The sequence below is a fragment of the Trichoderma breve genome, assembly GCF_028502605.1.
Source record: "Trichoderma breve strain T069 chromosome 7 map unlocalized scaffold00007, whole genome shotgun sequence".
In the NCBI taxonomy this organism is placed as follows: domain Eukaryota; kingdom Fungi; phylum Ascomycota; class Sordariomycetes; order Hypocreales; family Hypocreaceae; genus Trichoderma; species Trichoderma breve.
This window is the reverse complement of record NW_026611593.1, coordinates 2,184,023-2,208,922: the sequence shown is the minus strand read 5'-3', so window position 1 is coordinate 2,208,922 and position 24,900 is coordinate 2,184,023. Positions and strand designations below refer to the sequence as shown.

At 47.7% G+C, this 24,900-nt stretch overlaps 5 protein-coding genes across 5 annotated transcripts; 1 reads left to right on the top strand and 4 right to left on the bottom strand.

Annotated features, from left to right (window-relative positions):
- Positions 1-1,543: 1,543 nt before the first annotated feature.
- Positions 1,544-7,043, bottom strand: T069G_10875 (s1 RNA binding domain-containing protein; the record flags this gene model as incomplete). Its single annotated transcript, XM_056178085.1, has 4 exons — positions 1,544-2,101; positions 2,161-2,591; positions 2,634-6,570; positions 6,627-7,043. 4 exons carry the CDS (start codon positions 7,041-7,043, stop codon positions 1,544-1,546), a joined length of 5,343 nt encoding a protein of 1,780 aa, XP_056024375.1.
- A 520-nt stretch (positions 7,044-7,563) lies between these two features.
- Positions 7,564-10,544, top strand: T069G_10874 (uncharacterized protein; the record flags this gene model as incomplete). The annotated part of the gene is made up of 5 exons (XM_056178084.1): positions 7,564-7,764; positions 7,834-8,092; positions 8,138-9,049; positions 9,107-9,990; positions 10,047-10,544. The coding sequence occupies 5 exons, from the start codon at positions 7,564-7,566 to the stop codon at positions 10,542-10,544; spliced, it is 2,754 nt and encodes a 917-aa protein (XP_056024374.1).
- A 2,446-nt stretch (positions 10,545-12,990) lies between these two features.
- T069G_10873 (uncharacterized protein) lies at positions 12,991-13,650 on the bottom strand (the record flags this gene model as incomplete). The annotated part of the gene is made up of 1 exon (XM_056178083.1): positions 12,991-13,650. One exon carries the CDS (start codon positions 13,648-13,650, stop codon positions 12,991-12,993), a length of 660 nt encoding a protein of 219 aa, XP_056024373.1.
- Positions 13,651-13,872: 222 nt separating this feature from the next.
- Positions 13,873-17,346, bottom strand: T069G_10872 (uncharacterized protein; the record flags this gene model as incomplete). Its single annotated transcript, XM_056178082.1, has 3 exons — positions 13,873-15,766; positions 15,823-17,266; positions 17,325-17,346. 3 exons carry the CDS (start codon positions 17,344-17,346, stop codon positions 13,873-13,875), a joined length of 3,360 nt encoding a protein of 1,119 aa, XP_056024372.1.
- Positions 17,347-19,158: 1,812 nt separating this feature from the next.
- On the bottom strand, positions 19,159-23,915 carry T069G_10871 (uncharacterized protein; the record flags this gene model as incomplete). The annotated part of the gene is made up of 4 exons (XM_056178081.1): positions 19,159-22,543; positions 22,594-23,249; positions 23,373-23,848; positions 23,903-23,915. 4 exons carry the CDS (start codon positions 23,913-23,915, stop codon positions 19,159-19,161), a joined length of 4,530 nt encoding a protein of 1,509 aa, XP_056024371.1.
- Positions 23,916-24,900: the final 985 nt, after the last annotated feature.

Below are 24,900 nucleotides of genomic sequence, written 5' to 3'. Positions count from 1 at the left end.
ACAAGCAGCCGGTGTACCCTCGGGCGGCTCCTCGGTGAGCTCCCGCTGGCAATTCGCTGGCGTCTCGGCCACTTTTGACGGCGGAGGTACCGCCTGCGCGGCCTTTCGGAGGTACCTTTGTAGCAGATCTTGACCCTTCAAAAACGCGTCACCGTTAATTCGAATGGCGACAATGCCGACGTCCGGTTGACTGGCGGCATTCGCGGCGAAATACTTATCTTGCGTTTAATACTTGTTGCTTTTCTACCGGAATTCTGGCTGATTTACTTTATCCAATCCCTTTCCATTGATGCGATGTTCGTAGTTCTGGTACAGTAATGGGGTGCCATATATCATATACTCGTACACACTCAACCAAAGACAATTCCGATCTCCGTGACACTTACATAAACTACAGACTCCCAGACAAGCCAGTGCAGATCTGACTCAACTCTAGCTTCCCCCCTCATCGTTATCATAATCACACCCAGTATCCATCCAGCAGATTGCAAGCCACATTGCTACCATCTCCATTCCTGATGTAATCCTCATGCATCTTCGCCAAGCATCGCACACCATCTCCCCCTCCGGCGAATGACCTCCCATGTACGAACCCTAATCGGTAACCATGAGCTCTTAGCAGCGTGACGCTTGTACCACCTCGTCGGATACATAAACTAACTGCCGAGCTTTAGTCTCGGATCCTTAAGAATGTCTCACGGAGACCGTTAGACAGTGTCTCGGACCTTTGAGTGCGTTGTCTGCCGCATGTTTCGTCGATACTGATAAGACATAACGGAACTCCTCGGCGGAACACGGACCCGAGCAATATTACGATTATACTATGCCATCCATACCTCTTCTTCAAAGCAACTCATGTGCTTCCGACTTGAAAGCTTAACTTATTAGGAGTTCAGTGGCACCCGAAAGTTCATTGGGAAAGATAAGCAGCCACTCTAAGTGGAAGACCGGATCAGCAGCCTCCACCTACCGACGCCTTCATTTCAGTTACGGAGATATATAACAGGTTACATTTACCTCTTTTCACCAAATATCATCTGTCACTGAGTTATCAATGGGACGATACCAGTGGTTCGGATGCGACTCGTGTAAAGAAGTTACGCCGACAGCCCGCAAGCTCGTCCGGAGCCTCGGCGAACTCGCCGCAACTTTCGGTGCTATCGGCCGATAACCCGCCACTGAATGCTCTCCCATCTTTACTTCCCGCAGCAACCAGCGAATCAAGAAATTCGATACTTGCTCCTCACAAAACCTGAACAAGCTTAGAATATCCTCAAAAAGTTGAATTGAATAAGGAAGAGAAAAAATATGCTCAATTTTAATGTAACGTCGTTGAATTGATTTGTACTCGAGCCGATAAAAGTTCCACGCAGTCACCGACGCTCCATCGAATCCGCACCGACATCCGAAAAATCGTCTGATTCAACCAAACACGAAAAAGTATATGCATTTTTTAAACGAAATATTTACCAAACGCCCAGCCTGACAAGGGGCCGCCCATTTTTTAAAATATCCTCACATTATTCCTCCCCCCCTTTCTAATCTACTCCTCCATCTCCTCATCCTCTGCCGCCGCAGCCGCAGCCTCGGCCTCCTTTCTAGACTTGAATCCAGATGCCCACTCCTGCGCCTTGGCCATGACCTTGTCCTTGCCCTTGGCATCCAGCTTCTCCTCCCAAGCGGCCCATCTGCGGAACCACTTCTCCGCCTGCTGTGGCTTCAAGCCCTTGACCCTCGTTCTCCGCTCAAACACGTCCCTCACGGCGGTGTAGTCGGCGCTGGAGCTGGCGATGCCGATTTCGAGGTCGAGCAGCTGGTTCCAGAGATCGCCCTTCTTGGGGAAGGCGGCGAGCAGGCCTTCGAACATGGTACGGCCGCGCTCGGGCTCGCCGTTGGGCGAGCGGAACTCGAGGGCGGCGAATCGGCTGACAATGTTCTGGCCGTTGTGGCTGTCCAGCTGTTGGGTGGCTCTCGGGAGGAGAGCTCGGGCACGAGCCGGCTCGTTCTTGGTGACGTGTAAGAAGTGTGCGTAGTTGGTCCAGACGCTGGGCGCCTTGGCACCAAACTTCTTCAGCATGGCCTCAAACAGTTCATCCGCTTCCTGTGGTAGAAATTAGTAGATATTCTTTGATGATGAAAGCGGGAAACAGTAGTTCTTACCTTGAGCTTCTCCGACTGGATGTAGATACTGGCCAGTCGCTCATACACTTCCTGCTCGTCATTGTACTGGCAAGCTCGCTTGAACACGTCTTCAACAGTTTGCTTGCTGCCGTAAGCAACCTCCAAGTTGAGATAGGCAACCCAGACGTTGAGCTTCTCGGTTTCCTCCCGAATGTTGATGCTCTTGATGGCTCTCTCGGCGATCTCACGTGCCTTGGGCAGCTCGCTGACCTGCATCTGGAAAGCCATGTATGCAATCCAAAGCTCAGATGAGTCTGGCTGACCCAACAGCAGTCGCTCGTAGTCGCTGGATGTCTGAGGGCCGTGGGCATCAAGCTCGGCCGTTCGGTCGACCTGAGCCTCGCCCTTCTTCTTCCGCTTCTTCTTCTTGTCGGCCTGCTCAGCTTGAGAATCATTTTCTGATTCTGAACCTGATTCGTCAAATGGGTTTGTCGACCATGTTGACTTTTTACCTCCACCCAGGCCACCGGTCTTCTTGGTAGCGGCAGCGTCCTCCATCTCCTCGTCGCTATCCTCACCTGCCTCCTCGTCATCCTCATCTTCTTCATCCTCTTCGTCCTCATCCTCGTCAGAGTCGCCCTGGTTGTCCGTGCCGAGAATCTTCAACAAGGCCTCCTCATCTAGATCCATGCCTTCCTCGTCATCCTCATCCTCGCCATCGAGCGCCGCGCCGGCTTCGGAATCAGAATCCATATCAGTATCCTCATCTTCGAACAAAGATGGCTTCAGGCCAAAGCTAATTTTCCTCTTGGTGACGTCAACGTCCAAAACCCTGGCTTTCACCTTGTCGCCCTCCTTATACAGTTTGGTGGCATCCTTTACGGCATTGTCGGCCATTTGGCTTCGGTGGCAGAGACCGCTCACGTTGGCCGAGTTGTCAACAAGAATGAAAGCACCAAACTCCTCAACCTTGCGGACAACACCAGTGACGATCTGGCCCTCCTTGATGTCATTATAGCCTACAGGGGGGGTGTAATCCTCATCGACAACGGAAGACTTCAGACTGAGCTCGAGCTGGCCTGTGGCGGCATCGAGAGAGATGACTCGACCCTTTACCAGCTGATCAATCTGGAAGCTGTCCTTCCATTCTTTCAAGAATCGGTCAGAAAGGTTGGAAATCTTGACAAAAGCAGTCACTTGACCTCCCAGCAAGACAAAGAGACCCTTGTCGGCAACATTCTTGACGAATCCTCGGACAATATCACCCGTGGCAAGCTGCGAAATTTTGCTAATTTCCTTGTCTGCAACAGGTAACGTAGAGCTCATGATTCGCGAGGGTCGCATAGAAAGGCGGATTCGCTTGTTGCTGGGGTCGACATCAACAATCGAAACACGGACAATGTCACCCTTCTTGTATTTGAGTGTGTCGACGCTGCCATAGTCATCTACCATGTCGGGAAGATGGACCGGGCCAGAGACGGTTTCACTCAGTTTCACGAGAACTTGTCGTTCGTTGACCTTGGTAATCTTGCCGGGCAGGATCATATTCTGCTTCAGCGAAGCCCAGGTAATGGCCTCGGAAGCATTGGGTGATCGAGCAGACAGATCGAGACGGTTGTTTTTAGCGTCAACCGATGTCACTCTTGCTTTGAGAGCTGATCCGATTGGGAAGTTGGCTTCCAGGTCGTTCAGCAGAGACAGGTCATCCGAGGCCTCCATGATGGAAATGCGACCGCGAACATTGGGAGACAGATTGACCCAAAGATACTGAGACGTAACATTGTTGACAAAAGCAATGTGAGTATCGCCAACTTTCAGGTCGTCAAAAGAGATCGGCTTGGGGGCTTCGCTGCTCAGATCGCTGGGCTTGGTGGTGAGTTCCATGACTGAATGAGCAGATCTGTGAGAAAAGGGCAAGAAGCGATGGTCTTTGGCGTCATGGACTCCAAGAATCTTGACACGGAGAATCTGCTTCTTGTTGAACTTGTCAAGAGGATCCTTGGGATCGACAATGTCTTCCCATTTGTCGAAAATCTGAGAAACGTCAATACGGCCCTGAATCTCGCTGTCCACCAACTGGACGTTCAGCTGAGTGTCTTTGATGGATGTAACTCTGGCCTGGGCTGTGCTGCCAAACGTAAGGCCGTCTTCTGGGGCCGGGGCCTTGTTAGAAGTTTTGGGCTTGCTGGTCGCAGCCTCGGGCACAGGTGAGTCGGCGGGTGCAACCAAAATGCGCTTCAGATCGGGAATGGTCGAGATGATTCGCACTTCGATAGACTCGAACTTGCGCAGGCCAAAGTCAGGCTGCGATTGAGCCTCGGCCGACAGTTTTCCTCTCGGCAGCAGTGCGTTGAGACTTCCGGCGAATTGAACAAACACAGCTGTAACCGTAATGTTTCGTACAAAGCCCTGGACGACAGCGCCCACTTTCGCATCGTGAAAGCTCTTGAGAAGATTGTTATCCTGTGAAGCCTTGACCAAGCTGGGTTTCTGGGTGAGGGTAATGGCTCGTCGGTTCTCGTTCTTCTCGAGAACCATGAGGTTAGACAGAGTCTGTCCGGCTGAGATTCGCTTCCAGGCATACTGGTTCTTTGAGGATGATTTGTCGGTAAGGTGGCCGACCGGTAGAATAGCCTTCAGTTGACTGTCGACAAGCTCCACGAAAATTTGATCCTCGGTCTTTTGAGTCACCTTGGCCGATACAATATCGCCCAGCTTCAGGTTCTTGAGAGCGGTTTGCTTCTCTAGTCCGAATGCGCCGGGGTCTTTGCAAGACACAATGAGTCTTCTGGCTTCAGGATCAACCTCAAGAGCATGCACACTAACGACCTGTCCGGCTCGGAAGTGCTCCATAGGATCACGAATGTATGCTTCACTCATTTCCGACACCGGAAGGAATCCCTTTAGCCGTCCGTAGAACTGAATATGAGCGCCATTCTGCTGTACCTTGACAATCGTTCCAAGTGTCTGCATTCCGATCTTGACATCATCATAAGACTTGATGGTGGGTGCCTCCGAATTGACCAGCGTCTTCTTGAGCGTGAGACGCATTTGCCTCTTGGCAAAGTTGGCAGAGAGGACACGAGCCTTGACCTTCATGCCTTCACGGAACTTCTTCTCGGGGTGCTGAAGACGGATATCGGACAAGTGGGTCTCGGTAACAAATCCACTGATGCCATCCGCAATCTTGATAATGAGTCCTGTAACACCTTGCTCCTTAATAACCAACTTCTCAATTTCGCCATTGATCACAGAACCGATGGGGATGTCTTCAAGGCGGATGTATTGCTGCTCAAGAAGGGTTTTCGCAAATGAGATGCTGAAGAGGCCATCCATCTCATTGTAGCCAACAACTCGGCCGCGGTGAACGGTTCCGATCTTGAAGGGTCCGCTTGATTCGTAGAGGGCATCGACTTTTCCATCTTTGACTCGGGAAATGTGGACGAATCCACCCAGACCGGCAATGCCAGTATCGACAAAGAGACCAATATCGGGCTCGACGTGGCGGACTGTGCACTTTTCAACAAAAGACGAGATGGGCATCACCTCCATTGGTCGTCGCTTCTCGTCACCATCTTGGTGTTTCTGTGTCAGAGACAGAATGTGAGGTAGCAGGGAAACGCCCAGCTTTGGGTCCTTGGCCGTTGGGAAGTTGCAAATAATTCTCGCTTTAACCTTGGATCCGATCTTATACTTGGCTTTGAGGCCAACATCGTTTGGCCCAATGCCAGAGTGGATCAGATCAGCAGTAGCATCGACAGTTCCCATAATCTTTCCAGCTAAACCTCTACCTTCGTTGTCCGAAACAAGAACGCTAACGATGGTACCGGGGAGATATGTGTTGATCGTGGTAGCATCGGCAGGGAAAGCCTTGGTGCTTCCCAACTTGTCTTGCTTCAAGGAAAGCTGGGCGATCTTGTTGGAGTTCTTGCCAGTGACTTGACAGAGGAAGACTGCACCAGGCTGGAGCCTCTCTTGGTCGATGAGGGGATCAATCTCGCTATTGGGGAGGAAACCATTTAGGTTTGGGATTCCGAGATCCATGACGCAACCGCGTTCCTCGACACTGACAACGGAGGCCATGACGGTGCTGTTGGGTACAACATCGTCCTTTTCCAGACCAGTGTTGGCTTCGCTGGGTCGCAGAGACAGCTCAATCTTTCTCTTTCCTTTTCCTCCAGCGGCACCATCCATAGTCGAGACCACGTATGCTCTCACATACTGTCCAACCTTGAACATGGTTTTCAAGTTGACATCGTTTTCGTCGGACGATTCCTCCTCATCGCTCTCGCCCTCCTTTTCAGCATCGCCTTGAAGTCTGTTTGTCAATTGGGCTGAAATAGCAACGATGGAGGCATGACCAATGAGGTTGTTCGGTAATGACACCTCAAGGCTGAGGTTGCTGATTCGAGTCACCTGTCCGAGCACTAATGATCCCTTGACCAGTCTCTGTAGCACCCATTAGCCCAAGTTCCCGTGACCAATTGCTCACGTATTAGCTGTACCTTGAAGTTCAAACTCTCAATCTTGATTGTATCCTCCTCTGCTTTTTTATCTGTCTTCTTGTCGCCCTTTACTGTCGACTTTTTCGCCTTCTTCTTCTGTGACTTGGCGCCGGTCTCGAATTCTTCCTCTCGAATGGCGTCGGCCTTGGCTTCCATCTGAATCTTCTTCTGCTCGAGAGGTGTGAGGACGCTGCCGCCTCCACGAGAGAACATAGGTTCGTCATCCTTCAAGACAGAGATAATTGGAGCCTTTGCGCGCTCCTCTGTCGCACCATCCGACTTGCGATGCGTCTTGGCCGCGGGCTTTGCATCTTTGGCCGGTGCCTCTTTTTTCGACGGTCGAGCTTCCTTGAAGTTTTTGGCCGATTTGGACGGAGGATTGCCACCAGGGGCATCCTTCCTCTTGAGGGTGCTCATGGTGGTGGTACAGCCGCAAGATGCAAAGGCAGAAACACAGCCTTTAGCATGGACGACTTTGGCTTCAAAAACAAATCTGGAGCTTCAACTTTGATTCTCGAATTTTTTTTCCCTGGCGGGACACCGATAAGAGTAGCGTGGCGATAAGGCAGGCGGTGTGGGCCTGGGAATTGTTCCGGATCCACTCCCGCCTTTCAAGCCACAGCTCAGCCGGTTGCGAGGTTTAGCGCAGGTTCCCGGCTGACAGGTGCTGGGGAGCCACTGTTGGGGTCGCTGTTAAGCCGCTACAGCCAATTCCATTCACTGTAGGTGGCGCGTGTCGTGGCGCCTCCAGGCATCGTCATCAACTGTTGGGAGTACCTGCGGAATCCGCCGAATAAAGTAGCCTCCGAGGTACCAACAATCTCAAGCTGCCTCCAACAATCCGTCTACCTACTTCAACCTTTCATCATCGCCGCCTAGAACTACGCGTCATCTCCATCTCTTCTATGGCCTACCCTCCACGCTCGCAGCGTTCATGATGCCTCCTCGAAAGAGGCAACGCCCCAATCCCACTCTACTGAGCTCGCTGAGCTTGCCAACCACAGCTCTGTCGCCTGAGACGTCACTGTCACGAGCGTCATCTGCCTCGGCGCAGCAAGCTAGCGACCAGAAAAAGCCTCCACAATCCGATTCCAACAGCGAACGCAAGTCTTCTGATGCGTCACAAAGGGTGAAAGAGGTAAATCCCCCCCTTTTCATATAGCGATGTGTGAACCCCCTGGACGAACCGGTTCTTACTGGGCGATAGATTCGGAAGACCAACAGCTGGTACGCTTCGTGGTCGAAGCCCCAGAAGGCGACGGCCTCGACATCGGTTGCTCGGGAAAATATTCTCGGAGGCACTGTCAAGACGAGGAATGCGCCCGACTTTTCTCGATTCGAAGCAAAACGAAGCGAAGACGACGCGAGCATAGCCGACGACGCCGACCCGGTTCTGCCACCCCCTACAATATCGACCAACGCCTCGAATACCTCAAATTTAGACAAGAAATCAGATGCGAATAAAAGTGTGGGCTCTCTACGTCTAGGAGATAAGAAATCTTCGGATACAGGACGTGCACCAGAGATGCCCTCAGCTCCAGATACGAAACCCCCTGCCGAGCAGCAGCCGAAAGCTTCAGACCCTACAACGGCGCAAGAGCAGCAGCCACCTCCAGAGGCTCCCGCCGACAAAGATGGTCCAGCGACTGATGCTCCACAGGAGCAGATCCCTTCGGCTGGGTGGTTCGGCGGCTGGTGGGCTAAGCCCGCGCCGGTTGAGCCCCCTGCAAAATCTACTCCGGGCCCTGAGGAAATAAAGGAAGAAGCTGCGAAGCCTGCCGAAACCATCGAGCCTGCCGAGGCAGCCCCGCCCTCGGAACCAGCGCCTCCTTCTGAGCCTGTGTCACCTGGGAACGTTGCGGAAGCTCCACCAGCGACCTCTTGGTTTGGGTATTGGTATTCAACTCCTCAACCCAAAGCAAAAGCAGCTCCAAAAACACAGCCGGAACCAACCAAGGAGCAGCCAGTTCCAAAAGTACAAATGTCTCCAAAACAAGGAGCGGATACAAAACCCACGGGGCCACCAGGCGAAACGGCTGTCCCTAATGATGAACGCAAGAAAGGGTCGACCGTTTCAGTCTCACGAGCTTCGAGCAAAAAGTCCAAGATAGACCTCAACGAGGATTCAAAGGGCAAGGCTGGAGATGTGCCAGCCAAAGACACCACAGAACCTGAGCCAGAGGCAGCTCAGAGTCCTCCTCCTAAAGCAGGTTCTACTTGGGCCTTTTGGTCAAGAGACTCTCCGAAGAGCAAAGGGAAGACTACCCCACCAGAATCGGGACGAATTGCAGTGATGGGAGAGGGATCAGAGGTCCAGCCACTGCCTATAGCAGAAAGAAGAATCTCTGAATCCGCGACCAAGGATTCCAAAGAGGACTCTACACCGCCAGAGCCGCCAGCAGGCATCTTGTCTTGGCGCAGAAGTAAGCGAATTAGACCAATATCAATGGACCTCGAGTCTGTGCGGCCACCGTCAGCAGACAGCACAAAGTCAGCTCCCGTCGACCGACTTTCTACTACTCCTCATTCACAAGTCGGCAGTGAACAAGAGCTGCCTCCCTCAAAGTCACTGGCTAGGACAGATTCCAAGAAGAAGATACCCGTGTCCGTAACGAAGAAGCCATCTACTGAAAGCGAGGTCGCTGTAAAGGAACCACCAAATGTTCTCCTTCCTTCGTTTTCCAGCACCTATCAGATGAAAGAAAACCCCTCGATCCTTCGACAAATTACAAATTTGGTGCTTCGGACTTCGCAACCGCCTCCAAACCACGTTTTTCGAGTCAAAGACCCCCCGAAGATCCGCAAGGCCGTCGCCATTGGAGTTCATGGGTTTTTCCCAGCCTCATATTTGCGCCCCATGATTGGCCAACCGACTGGTACATCTTTGCGATTTGTAGGACTTTGTGCTGATGCCATTCGCAAATGGGCTGAAAGCCATGGCTGTTCTGATTGTGAGATTGAGAAGGTTGCCCTCGAAGGAGAAGGCAGAATCAACGATAGAGTGGCAAACCTGTGGAAGCTCCTTCTTAACTGGATTGAGCATATCCGCCAGGCCGATTTAGTGATTATCGCTTGTCACTCTCAGGGAGTGCCAGTCAGCATCATGCTGCTGGAGAAGTTGATTGATCTTGGTGTCCTGACAGACACTAGAATCGGTGTCTGTGCCATGGCCGGCGTGGCACTTGGCCCCTTTCCCGACTACAAGTCAAGTATACTCATGGGCTCAGCAGCTGAGTTGTGGGAATTTGGAGATCCTCAGAGCAATAACTCGCAACGATTTGAGGCTTGCCTCAAGCGCGTTGTTGATTTTGGAGCTCGTATTACGTTCGTAGGCAGTATTGATGACCAGCTTGTTCCCATGGAGGTAGGATGAGATCGTTCTTACCAGCCGTCGTACAGAAATAGCTAACGATTGCATAGTCTGCTGTATACTCGCCTGCGAACCATCCTTACATCTACCGCGCCGTGTTCATTGACGGTCGGGTGCATGCTCCGGATTTCATATCACATCTTATCGGGTTCGCACTCAAACTGCGTAATTTAGGAATATCAGATCATGGCCTCATCCGTGAGCTGTCTGCGGCCCTTGCTGGATCGCTATACTCGGGCGAAGGCCACTCACGCCTCTATTTCGATTCAGCTGTATATGATCTTGCCATCATGCACGCCCTGGAAACGACCAGCACGACACAACCAACGCCCTGTGTGATCCCAAAGCGAGAGACGACGCCTTTGGCGTCATCGAATCCATATGTCCTACCATGGATTATGCGAGGTCTCTTAGAAGAGGATTTCGTCAAGACGCAGCTCAGCGCTGAAACGGAGGAGCTACTGCGACAATTCGACGACTGGAAGCCAACCAATAAAGCCCTCAAGGACGTAAAGTACCGTCTCGAGGTTGTTCGTTCCAAACTATGAGTGCACACAATACCCTCATGATTATTTTGCCATTTAACATCGCATTTACGGCGCTTCTTTTCAACGCTCTCAAGAGCTATTTTGTAGCATGACTTTAATACTATATTAGCGGCCTGTACGCGCAAGCGGCAAAAGCAGTGCATCATGGATCTGAAGATTAGCGAAGCATTTTATTTAGTTTGGGGTTCTAGGTTCTAGAGAGTGAATTTATTTGGGGTTTTGGATGTCCAATGTGGTGAAAGCAGAATGAGAAGTGCTAGCTGAGTTATACATGACGAGGACAAGGAGGTATGTCCGTGCTGAGGACACCAAGACTGTTGGTATACAGTACCTACTTTGGCCTCAAACAAATTGGTAACTTGCATCTATATACTACATTTAGATAAGATACATCGGCAGTGGGCTCCGGAAGTAGAAATAAACGTTCTTGAATAGCACTTGTGGAGGGCCACAGCATATCTGGGAGAGCATCGAGTGACCAAAAGCAATGCCACACAACCAGTTAAAATAGCGAGATCTAGACAAAAATCCTCGAGGATGTTAACGATCCTTCGAGCCTTCACCAAGTGATGATACTATTGGAGGTATCAACTGAGACCAGCAGCTGTGGTCTCAATGAGACTTGACACACAGCGTGCCGTTCCCTACCTAACCAATCACGGTTTCTTATACCAGAATAGTACTGAGACAGTCTCACGTCGGGTTGCTACGCTGCGGCTGATATAGTCGAGCGAAAGGGGCAAACGGATAATTCGGCATGGCTTGTGGCCTCCCTTTAAATGTATAGTTTGGACCATAAGAAGGTTATCTCTACGTCTATTTGAGGAGGGCGTTTCCTACGATCAATTCTCTCTTCAACATACAGTTCATAGTCAACTCTGCACTTTCGACCTCTTTGACCTTGGCCACCATGAAGACATTTGTGCAAACTACGGTAGTAGCACTGCTACAAGCAGGCCTGTAAGCAAAGCATCCAAATTCTCTGTCGTGACTCCTCTTAACCTCTTTACAAAGCTGCATGGGCCTCCTTGGTTTACCTACAGACTACCCAGAAGGCTGTCCGATCGCTACTATCCCAGCAACATGCCCTCTTATTGATCTTAAGCACTGTGGCCCTCACCCAAATTGCGAGCTGCTCAAGATTGTTACGAAGCCTTGTGATTGCCCGGCTGCCAGGCCGACGGTGCTGGCGCCATGTCCGACTTGTCAGAGGGGTTGTGGGACGATTTATAGGACGGTGACTGCTGAATGTACACAGACTCCGGCTTAAATGTGAGGGAGCGTTTGTATAAATGAGAGAGTTACATGCTCCTACTGTTGTTTGTTATGGAGGAAGAAGGTACAAGCTATTGAGATGGCATTTATGTAAGGCTTATATAGAGCTCAAAATCTATACAAAACCTGACTAGGCTAATTTGCAAAGTAACCACTCCAAGAAATCTTTTGCATTTCGCACTGACGACAATTTCACGTCGGGACGGTTTTTCGTGGTACCTGTACTGGGGTTATCTCCCTTTGGCTTCAATCTCCGTTGCCAATTCTTGAATAGGTCAGTATCCCTTGGACCTAAGTCATCAAACAACTCTTCAACACCTTTCTCCGAGGAGTCGCTTTTTACCTCTGAAGCAGTATCCAATTTTTTGTTATAGTTGAAACGAGCCTGTTGAAGTGGGTGGTCATCGTTGAGGCTCATGTTGCCGATAGGATCATATACTTTAGCGCCCGGCAATATTCTTTCTGTCTTTGCTCTAAGAGGAATATATATATGGAATGCGAGACAGTAGATAATATAGTAGAGCGCGCTTCGAAAAATAGATTTCAGTATATATCGCACAGATATTGGTCTTCTTTCTTGTGCAGAAGCATGATGCTCATTTGCCCATTTGTATGTCCTATGCAACCAGCGGAGGAAAAAGTTGACGATGGCAAGCCCAGACTCCAAGATTATTTGACGTATCAGCTTTCTTGTCTCACTGATGGATTGCTCCAATCCATAATAATAGTGTCTTAACCCATGTCGGAATTGGTATATTCTGTCTCGAACATATCGCAGCATTCTTTCCAGATTTTTGGCGTTAACCAAAGTAATAATGGTCAGAAATAGTGCGACAACTGCGGTAATCACAACGAGACGTAGCACGGGTATTAAAGGAACTCCACTCATGCTAAACACGCCGGTGGCAAAGCTGGTTGGAAGAAACACAACCGTGACATACGTGAACAATCTCACGTTATTGGTGGTGCGCATCTCCCAATCACTGCGGGAGGCGTCAATTTCCCTTGTAAGTTGTGAATTAAAAGCCAGGATCTTGGCCCGGCACCGGACGAGCTCTTCCATATAGAAGTTATTTGATGCTTGAAGTCTGGATATGGCGCCGCCGTAGCGATATTCATCTTTCAAAGTCCATCTTGGCTTCTCAGGGCCACGTCCATTTTGTCGATTTTTTCACAGCTGCATCTTTGCCAAGTTCTCGCTCAAGCTGTCCTCCACCTCTTGGAGCACTTCCTGCATTTTATATAGCGAGTCGTTAGAACGGAAAACGTCCCTACTCGCTTTCACCTTTCGATCGTGAGTATATGAGAGCTCTATCTTGCATTCTTCATCTTCATAGCTGCAGCCATCGTTTCCAGTGTCTTTAGCAGCTCTCAAGGTGCTCTTTGCTTCATTGAGGATTTCCTCCGTGCACCTCAATATCTCCCGTAAACTCCTGTCAAACAAAAGAAGTTCTAGGACTCTGCGCTGTCTCCAAGGATTAGACTTCAGAGCTCCACTAATGGTCTGTGTAGGAATATCAAAAGACATTTCGTTTGGGCCATCCATCTGTTGCGGTGTGTATTCAATCAAGTGGCATGTCCAGTAACGGTCAAGGAGATCTCCGTCAAATCTAAAGCTGATAACAGCTCGGCTCAGAGTCTTGGCGACAGCTTTTCTCCCCGTGGTTCCCTTTGTATCTGAATACGGAAGCTGTATTATTTTTGGTTCAGGAATGGTGTCCCTTTTGTCGGCATCAGGGACGCTCCTGATATGGCCAAGGGATTTCTTGGAGGAGCTAATCTGATAGAAGGGCAAATGTAGTTCGGTTACCCATTTATTAAGTGTCCCCATCGTATCTTCAAAGAAATATGGGCTTGATAATGCGTGCCTATCGAAGAAGTCTGAGATTTCCTTTCTTTCTGACGACGCAAAGTAGCATACTAGCGCGATATTCCAACTGGCACGAGAAAAGTGGAAAATTCTTTTCTTTGCGACACTTGGTGTGCGCCTGGTGCCCAGATAGTTGATCAAAGAGACGCTTGATGATATTGAGACGGAAACATATTCTTTCTTCTACTTATGACGCCTAACTCTGGGCACATCAATGATACAGCCCATTGGCTCGCCTTCGCGCAAGCGAAGGTCCGCCATAGCCGCCGCCCCATGCACTACTTTCATAGTACAGAAGGTAGTCTGGTTTCTGCGGGTTGCCTCCAGCTCTGTATTAGACTCCGATGAGATCTTTTCATGAGTCTCTTTGATGTTGGCCATCGAAGAAGATTCCTGATACTTTGATGGACTCTTCTTCGACGTTTCTTTGGCATGAATTTTACGCAGCTCTTTGCGAAACTTATCAACGGTATTGAAAGATATAGTAGGGTGAAAGTTAAAGAATGTTGGTTCGTTATACAGCCACTCATCTGGTATCTCAACAATTTTCCCCAGGTCAATGGCATTGTTGAATAGTACTCCATGCTTCATTAGCGGACTCTGCCAGCCAGTCGGGATCTCAATAGTTGACAATGGTGTTGTTTTATTTCTGACCGATTCTCGAGTGGGATCAGGTGCTGTTGATTCCGTCAACAGAAGTGACAACGAGGCACTAGAACCCTGAGGTGACGGAGTGATCGCAGTGATACTCGATCCTGGGATCTCGCTTTGCGTCTGGGCCATTGTATATTTCAATATGATATATGGCACTTCAAATGTTGCCGACCAGAAGAGACCACTCGTACCATCGCCATCAAACATAGGAGGTCTTTTGTTCTCATCAGGATGGCCCAAAAGTAATTCATTAGAAGAAGATCTTTGAAGTAGTATATTTTTGGCGTCTTTCTGTACTCGCGAAATTGCCTGCGACGTTATTTGTTTGTTAATCGACGACATCATTAACGCCAAGGCATAATGGAGTGGCTGGTACCAATTCAAATGTGCATTTTGATCATCTTCACATTCTTTCTGGTAGTCCACCGTACATCTCCAAGCTTCGATTTTATTTTCCCAGGTGGAGGATTCACCCTCGGCTGGATCGCCTTGATCGAATAGCCTGCGCTCCATGGCATAAAAAAGAACAGTGTCTCTGGCCCGAAATTGGAATCTCGTCTCATTAGAGCTTCTGGAGATTGCAATCATATGCTTCTCAAATGATGAATTTCGGATTGTGAATCTCTTCAAAAGACTTTTCTGGATCTCCTTAGAGTAGATCATCCCATCTCGGCTTATGTAGGTACCAAGGTTTTTGTCAACTCGAAGTTTGAGTTCTTCTGCTGATTTAGCAGCAAGGCTTTTGTCAACTCGAACTTCGAGTTCTTCTGCTGGTTCAACAGCAAGGTCTTTGTCAACTCGAACTTCGAGTTCTTCTGCCGATTTAGCAGCAAGGCTTTTGTCAACTCGAAGTTCAAGTTCTTCTGCCAATTTAGCAGCAAGGTTTTCCTTAATTCGAAGTTCGAGTTCTTCTGCTGATCTAGCAGCCCACCAAATTATGGCGTGATCAGAGAGATGGAATACCCATTGCTCTCTCTCTTTTCTCAGATTTGGAAACAAAAAGTCACGTCCCTTGTTTTTTTCATCAAGGGCTGCAGTCCATTTGCTGACGATGGTGCGGAACCCTTCCGCAATCTCGAGTTTTGTTTCTTCCGAAACGTTTGACATAACCGTTCGACAAAATTCTGCTGCTTTGATGATTTGAAAAGATGTACTGATGAGTGATTGCTTGAGCACGTTGGGATTGCTATCATCATCGACTATTGTAGCGTCGCCGCCTGTGCCGTTGAGACTCAAGACCTCGGAATCTGATTTCGCGTTCCCGCGAATAAGCCATCTTAAATGTCCTTGACATACTTCAAAAATACGGGATGTCATCTTGGCCACATAATCGTCTTCTTTTGAATCATTTTCCAACTGGTATACACCTCTGGATGGATTGTTTATATTCTCAAGCGTCAGAAGAAGGAATCGAAAAGCGTAGCTAATCATGTTAATCATATCAAAATCAAGATCAAAATGCTTGAGCATATCACTTACAAGCTTGCTTCTGTTGAGATTCTATGTCCCGAGATATCTCCACATGTTAGGGCAATGGAAGGGTTATTTCCATTAGCATCAAAGCTGACAGGAATACTGCAAACGGATAGGATATGCTCCAAATTTCGTCTTAAATTAGCATTGAAGTCATCATCCTGGGTCAATGATGGCTCTTTGAAAGTCTTGTTCAGCACAGCCTGAGCCTTCGAAAGAGATTCAGAAATAGGATCAGAAATAGGATCAGAAATAGGATCAGAAATAGGGTCAGAAAGAGGTTCAGAAAGAGATTCAGAAAGAGGTTCAGAAAGAGATTCAGAAAGAGATTCAGAAAGAGATTCAGAAAGAGGGCCAGAAAGAGATTCAGGAGTAGGTTCGAAAAGAGACTTGGAAAGAGATTTGGAAAGAGATTCGGAGGAAACAGAACCATTAAACTCTGTTTTTCCTGAAGATATCAATTCCAGTCGATAGGCCAGGGTGACCTCCAGCTTTTTTCCTTCCTTCAAATCCTCCAAGGTGCTGTCCAAGACGCTGTCTTCTAGAACGATGTGGCAATCTCCAGATTTAAGCTCAACATTAAACTTTTGAGGGCGCTTGTTAATAAATGGTGTTATAAATAGAGCAATAACATCATGATTACCATGCGCTGTGTTGCGAATTTTGCGGGTTCTTTTGACATAGTCTTCGTTAGGTGATAGATGATTGGAATACTCTTCGTAGTGAGGGTCCTGAGTATCGTTACTGTTCGAGTTGGAACTATTCTCATCACTGTCTGCCTTGACGCTAAGGTTTCGAAGGAACAACTCGATATTTATATCTTGTTGTGGAATTTCTGTGGGATGATCTTCTCCTTGGCGAAGCTTGAGGGTGTATATCTGATACACCGTCTTCTCGGAGACAAAGTATTGAGTTTCAAGATCGAATTTTGGTGTTTTCGTAACGAAGTGTGGCCAACGATCATGCACAAAATCTAGTTTTGGTACCTCTTCATTTGGATTCTCTTCATTCGGCTTCTCTTGATTTGGCACCTCTTGATTTGGCACCTCTTGATTTGGCACCTCTTGATTTGGCACCTCTTGATTTGGCACCTCTTCATTTGGCACCTCTTCATTTGGCACCTCTTCATTTAATACCTCTTCGTTTGGCTTCTCAGTATGAGCATCAACATCCATAGAATGTTCAATTCGAACACCCACTCCGCTGTTAGGGTCTGTACAGTACTCCTGTAGCTTCTGCAGGCGATGAGTAATTGTATCTGATGGTAGGATGTCAGTAAGGTCGACACAAAAGAATCCGGATGGTCCATGGTCAAAATAGCGCGTAATTTGCAGCAAGTGGCCCTGAGAATTCGTTGTAGCGGTGACACCTTTGTCCCCAAAGGAGGCGTAGGTCGGACAACCACTAATCTGCTCCTTTTCGTCGTCAGAGACTAGCGTGGATTCACGGTCTATAAACATAGTATATTAGTTGATGATATGAAAAAAATGCCAATGTGTAGAAAATACCGGTACTCATAGGCGTCGACATTGTAGATCGTCTTCTTCTCGTTGGAGGAGTGGACCCTCTAGCTGTGCTTGCTCTGTGATATTTTTGGGAAGCCAGGTGGTAAAAAAGGAAGTACAATATCTGTCTTGAAAGTGGATTCAAATAGACTCACAAAAGACTTGTACGTTGACGAACAAGTCCTGGAGCCGTGGTGATACTTAAATACTGACGTGAACGCTTTTTTTCAGGAGGGGCTGCTACAAAGATGAATTATGCCCATTAAGTGTTATAAATAGTAACCACAAATATGTTCATCACATGGCGAAGTATTTTACAGGGAATAAATAAGCACACAGTCGGCATGTTGGGTCGTTATATGCAGCTAACCGATGATAACGGTTTTCTTTTTCGTCAAAGGTACATGACGAGAAACGGCTCATTCACTTGGTCGCATATAATTGGACGCCTTGCGTGTATACGCGCCCATTTAGAATCAGTAATATATATCTTGACGTAATGATAGGCCGAATTTGGCGAAGAAGGTTTGGTACAACCAGAATAAAGTATGTTGGGTGAGGCTGTTGGTGATACATTAATTTCTCCGCCACTTGAACCCGAGGCAACTATACATACCTCTCGTGTTTATCCTATCCTCTTAAGAATTTCTTCAGATCAGCCCCGTTGTTGTCCTGATACATGTTACAAACGGAGTCCCTTCCTGACCAATAGATTCAGAAGCGAAGTTCAGAGTTGTTACCCATCCATTCATACACCAATCAACAATATTCAGATAAATACCGACAGAACCAATCACGATAGGCCACCTCTTGAAGATTTTACGGGCTAAATCACAGACATATCACTCTATAGCTACTCTTTTGGATGCTGCAAGTTTCCAGATAATTGTACGCTTGTTCCGGATAGCCCGTGCTGGCACCAAACCGTGCACTATTCCCCCGAAAACACGATTTCTTGTGGAGGATGCTAATCTCAGTTTCAGCAAACGTCTTTCTTGAGCATCAGTACTTCCTTCAATTTATCCATCTACATCACCACAAAGCAGAAGTGCTCAGTCGCATTGAAGTTTGCACCTGGATACACGCCGTGAGCTATATGCTTCACCAGTTGACGGAAGAAGTGTATTGGTCCATTACTGCCTATAGGTATTTAACAATCGCTATGGATAGTGTATACAATGTTAGGCGTATAAACCTATGGGATGATTCGGCTTGTATTGGATAGGGCGGGTGATTGAATGCAACCCCTGATACAGTTCGGCGACTTCTAGCAAGAGGTGCTATCGTCACCTCCCTTTCGGTAATGATATGCCGTTGTGTTGGCCGATATGTTTCGGGTTGTTGCAGAATCACCCCAGTATCGCAACGAAAGACGGATGGCTGCATAGTGAGTAAAAAATGGACAGAGCTTGTATAATATGGGCCAGAATTAGCGGCAGTCTGCCATTAATACCTTCCTTCAACAACCAACAAGGACTCCATTATCAGCCTATATGCACGGCATGTGTTGGGTGGCAAGTTTTATGTGTATACCCGTAAACTGGCCATTTAGGCAACAATGTCTGTAATGGCGTTGACTTTTCATGTCACACACTCTTATGAAATGTGTTGAGGCTACGTATCTGTATCGCGGAGTGATGGTCTTAACAGCCTCACCCTTGGCCATGAGTCCAAAGAGTTTCCTTCACATCTGAGATTGCTCAAACCAATCGATGTGACAGACATGAAGTTATTATTGAATTGCAATACTTTTCAATTTTCCCCCAGATAACGCAATGCTAAGACAGTGAGACACCAACGATTGCGCCGAAAGTTTTCTCCGTGTAAAACATTTGAGCTATACATCCGACCTATTAATTCTCGACCTTCCACCCCCAAACCGATGCCGTATTCGCTCGAAAATGTTTCTTGGAGTCCCTTCATCGACATCCATGTTAGACAATGCGACTGTTTTGTCGCTAGAATCTCCGGTGCGTCCTCTTGCTGCCGCCGGATCTTGGTCGGCTTGACGTAAACTCGCGACCTCCTCTCGCCTCTCCTCCACCCCCTCCTCTTTTTCCTTTAACTCTCTTTTTATTCCCTCTCTTTTCCTTTCTTGCTCTTCCTCTTCCTCCTCCCTCTTCCTTTCTTCTTCTTCCTCTTGTTTCCTTCTCTTTTTCTCTTCTTTCTGCTTCCTTCTCCTTTCTCTTTCTTCTTCCCCGATTTCCTTTTCAATTGCCTTTACTTTGTTTCGGATTTGCTTTACTTTGCGGTCGACGAAGCCTTCATTTGCACTGGTCTGCAGACTTGACTGTTCTGATGCTGCTTTTTCGATTCTTTTTTGAAGGAAATAAATCCATTTGTTGGGCAAAATCGATATAATGGAGAGTAAGACCAGATAGATCAATCCAGTGCAAAAGCGGAATATTGGACGCAGCGCTGCCTCGGACAGCGGTCGAATGCCATTAAAGATGGGTCCGAAGAGTTCTGCTCCCAGGACTTTTGCGTTGAGTAATGCTACCACAGTTATCAACAGAGCAACACATGCTGTTGAAGCCATGCTACCCAACAGCTCCCTTGTTGGCGCACCGCTCATACTGAACACTCCTGTGGCAAAACTGACGGGAAGAAAGACAACCGTTACATATGTGAAGAGTCGAATGTCAACGTTACTTTTCGTGTCCAAGTCGTTTCGCATCACCTCTAATCTCCTAGTAAGTAGCATGTTGAACGATGCTACATTGGCACCGCATCTTCTTAGCTCGTGGATTTTATGGCTATTGAGCAGCTTCAATCTGGATATCGCTCCCTGATATTTTTGCTCCTTACGAGGAGTCCACCCTGCTTTAATAATGTTTCGTTTTTCCTCTCGATCCGTCCAGAGTGCAATCATTGTTAGACTCTCTTTGAGGTCGTCTTCGATGACTTGAAGAATACGTTGGAATTTGTTCCAAAGTTCATTTTTCGAAGCGAAAGTGTTGCTGTCGACTTTAGACAGCACTTCAAGAGCATTTAAGAGAGTTGATGCATCGATTTCAGAAAAGTCGACTGTCGGCTGATCCGTAGCTCGATGTTTGTGGGAGTGGGAACTTGTCAAAACACTCGTCATGATCTCTTCAAGAATCCCTTTGGTGCCTTTGATCATTTCTTTCAGAATGATGTCAAATAACAGAAGCTCCAAAACTCTCCGTTGCTGCCAGGGGTCGGCTTCTAAAGTACCGCTAACATGCCTCGAGCTAATCAGTGGACGGCCTGCTTGAGTGTTAGACAACCATTGTGGATTATGATCAAAAAAGTGACACGTCCAATAATGGTCAAAAACATCTCCATCAAATCTGAAGCTCATAACAGCACGGCCAACACGCTTGTCGCTTTCACTTCCTGCAGAATCTGGAAATTTAAACGTCTCCGTCCAGGGGATGGCCTGGAAAGCGGCATCATCTGGAACGACCTGATAAAACGACAAATGCAGTTCTGTTACCCATTTGTTGAAAATGGCAGTCGTATCTTCGAAGAAATATTTACTATATGACGAATGCTTGTCGAAGAAAGAGGAGATTTCTTCTTCTTCTGAAGACGCCAGATAACAGTTTAATGCGACATCCAAGTTGGCACGGTAAAAATGGAAAAACCTCTTCTTCGCGTTCGTTGTGTCGCGAACTCCTCCAATGAAAGATCGAATCTTGTCAGGTGAAAAAATTCTAAAAGGCAAGTTTCTTTGGCCAAGTATTTTGGTATATTCAGGCCCTGATATGTCGATGATATATCCATAATCCTGTAGAGTATCTTGCTTTGGAGATTGAACCGCATCGACTGCTCTGTTGATGGTCTCAGAACTCTTATCGACGTTCCGTCTGTGCTCTTCGCAAAACTTTTCAATGGCCTTTGATGACAGATCAATACGAAAGCCAAAGAATTCAGGCTCCTTGTAAAGCCATTCGTAATTGGGCCCTAGATCAGAGGTTTCGGTAAACGGTTCATATCTCTTTACAAAGCCTGCGCCAGAAATAGAGGCTTCAGCTGAGTTCCGTCGTAGTAAAAATGAGCTGGAAGTTTCATCGGTGTTATTTTCTTCAGTTCTTGGCGAATACTTTTTTGTTTCCCAGAGAATAAACGGTACTTCAAACGAAGCATGCCAATAGGCATCGTCGTCCTCAAACAGAGCCGGGTCTTTATTCTCGTCCAACAGTCCGGGGAACAATCCATTTGGAGAGGAGCTTTGCAGCAGTATCGACCGTGCAAATGTGTACATTTGTGCCGGCGTTTGAGAATTCATATGTATTCCTCTTGCAGATAAGACCATGGCCAATGCATACTGGAGGGGATGATCCCAATTATCGTCGTCGTTATCTTCGTGCAGTTTTTGGCTGTCTATTGTAGCCATCCAGGCCTCGTGTTTATTTCTCCAGGGATCCGTCAAGTCGTTATCTGATCTGCTAGTTGATGCGCCAACTGGCATTCCTGGAGCCACGTTATCTGGCTCATCGTTTGACTCAATAGTCATTCTCCGGACTAATTCTTCTCTTTTTGGAAGATCGAATAAACCCATTTTCATCGCTGATAGTGTTGCAGTGTCCTCTATGTGAAGGAGAAAACTGGTTTCAGATAAGCTGCGCGAAGTCGCCATCAAACGCTCGCTCAATTGCGTGCAATCTGTGGTGAACTTCTTAAATATGCTGTCCTGGATCTTCCTAGACGAGTAACTAGATTTGCGGCGCCCGGGTATGGTATTGGCTTTCAGCTCTGAACTGAGCCCGATCAATTCCAAAGACTTGAGAGCGCGCCATATTATAGCATGATCAGATAATTGGAACTGCAGCGGCAGGTCTTCCGAGGAATGTGGGAAAACATATTCTATGTCCTGGTTGTTCCGATGAAGATCTTCAATCCAGTCGTTAACGTCGCCTCTGAAGTCGTCAATCGTATCCTGTGTCGCTTTCGATATCCGGTAGAAATCCGCGGCTTTAATAATGTTAAGAGAGGCGTCAACCACAGACTTTTCGGATAGAGTAAGATTGCTTTCCCACTCGGCGATTGCCCTCCCGGTTGCCCACCTGTGAGGACTGAAACCATGATCTTCACCAAAGAGCCACTCTAGATGCCCCTGACACACTCGAAAGATGCGGGAGCGCATATTGCAACAATAGTTCTCACACGTGCATTTTTCCAATTTGCATAAGCCGCTTTCGGGAACCTTGGAATCGAAATATTGATAGGCTAAAAGCAGAAATTGAAAAGCATGACTGCGCAGGTTAGCTTCAAGGAACGTAAAGGTACCTCATTGTCAACTTACAAACTTGCTTTCCCAGAAACCCGGTGACCAGAGATATCACCACAGGTAATAGCAGTTGCATAAATATCCTCTGAAACTTTCCTGACGGGGATGCTACAGACAGATAATATGTGCTCCAAATTTCGGCTCAAAACAAAATCAAGGTGTTTGTCAATGGTGATCGGTACCATGCCTGGAGAATGCTTGTTGATCTGCTCCTTTGCTTTCCTGAGATCTGCTGCTGACACTGGAGACGTCGAAATGTCTTCTTCCTTTGAAGTGATCAACTTCAATGTATATGCTAGTGTAATTTCGAGTGTTTTGTTTTCTATTAAATCGCTCCAAGCTTGCTCATCTGGAATCACAAAGTAATTGTCGAAATCTTCAGGAGCTGGTTGTGAAAACTGCTGAGGCCGCTCATTAATGAAGGGCGATATGAACAGTGCGATTGTGTTTCGATCATTCTTGTTTGCGTTTCGACCGTCACTGTGCCTATTATAGAGATAGTCGCTATGCATCCTGGCTACACTGTAGCCGTCGTTTGTAATGCGACTAGAGTAATGGGGTTCCAGACCATATTCTTTCGTCTCCTCTTTTGCCATAAAATCCAGATCTCGGAGCAATAAGTTGGTGTCTATGACGATTGTCGGAATCTCAGAGGAGAAGATTTGTGACCCCTGGCAAAGTTGGAATGTGTACGTTTGATAGACAGTCTTATTGGATATGACATATTGTATGTCTATATCGAATACAGGCGTCCTTGTAGAAAAACACGGCCACCGGTTATGCACATATCTTACAGTTGATCCTAACCCAGACTCTGACTGATTTACCCACTGTGGCCGAGGCACTGGCACATCATATCGACTCGTCTTTGGTGATGCTTTCGCTCGTGGTGGCGGTATCACTAGCGGTGAGGGTGAGACATTCGCTGGCACCGACATCGTCTTGGGATTCGTATCCCATATATCGATGGCAGATGTATCATCGGCAGGCCTCTGCAATAACAGGCGCATTCCTTGGGTTGGATCTATGGATTGCTGCTGCAGGTCATGTGCGCGCCATTTGACAAAATGCGGCTCTTCTGTGTCGTCAAGGTTGACAGCGACAAACCCAGATGGCTTATTGCCAAAATATTGAGTAATTTGAAGCAAGTGCCCATAAGCATTTGCGGTTGCCGTGATGCCATCTTGACCAAAGGAGCTGTAAGTTGTCCGTAGACGAGCATTCTTGCGAGCTTTGTTGGGGATCGACGTAGCGGCCGGAAGTTCCTCTTCTGTATGTAGCTTTGTAAGTTTGTTGCGGTATCATGGGAGAACAAGTGGCGTACCAGTGATGGCCATGCGAGGCAGCTCCTTATAGTGCAGAAAAAAGGACAGTGTTGATGATCCTAAATGGCGATGGTATCTGAGAGCTTTGCCTCTTCTTCTCAGAGCTGCAGGGAGGCTGGAGGCAGGGAGAGTGATGGATCAACTGTGGCGCTGAGGAAAGCGGTCAACATGGACTCAAGTGGTTGCGAACCAGAAAGTTTGTCGGTATTGATTTGATGTTGTTCCGTAACGTGAGAGTCTAGATACTCATGCGGACATACATAGGTTTTTCTCTTCATACTGCGGGAGGAGATGGCTGTACTATTCGCCTTGCCAAAATTTGTAATGAGAATATGGACATGGAGCCGTTATATGACAGATATCAACCGCGACATACTTCTACACCTTTTTACCATCATTGCATGGACCCAGGCTACAAACTGCAAGACCCGGTTCCCAGTTGAGCATCGGGCAGCATGCGGCTGACAGCTGGACAACCAACAACCCCTGTCGTTTGATAAGTGATCCCGGCTATAGCTGCTCAAGCCGTCGTAATTCCACCAAAAGGCTTTCTGCGGCTCCGACTTGGCCAATGTATTTTCTACGATTGGACCCCGCATGCCACGTATTTGCAACCCTGGTTGCCTGGTTCATGACACCCTCAAACATTCCCAGCTTTCTATTTGTCCGCTACGTCAGAACTTTCCGAAGCATGACGGCTTGGTTACCGAGAAATTCGTCTAGTTGATCTTGTAATTAGCCGTGATGAGGTTAACAGTTGTCAATGACCACTCAACTTTTAGCCCATTATGCACAAATACCAAGCAATTTCAACGCTGAATTATATGTGGGTATCTTGGCCCTAGCTGGTCAACTGGTATCAGCGGCTCTGAAACGCACCTAGGTATGGAATTGGTGTTATTTACCAAGATGCGAAGAACGAATTGAAGATAACTACCTTGACTATAGCAAGTATCCATAAGCTACATGATTGCCGACTTCTGCGGGAATGTGCTTC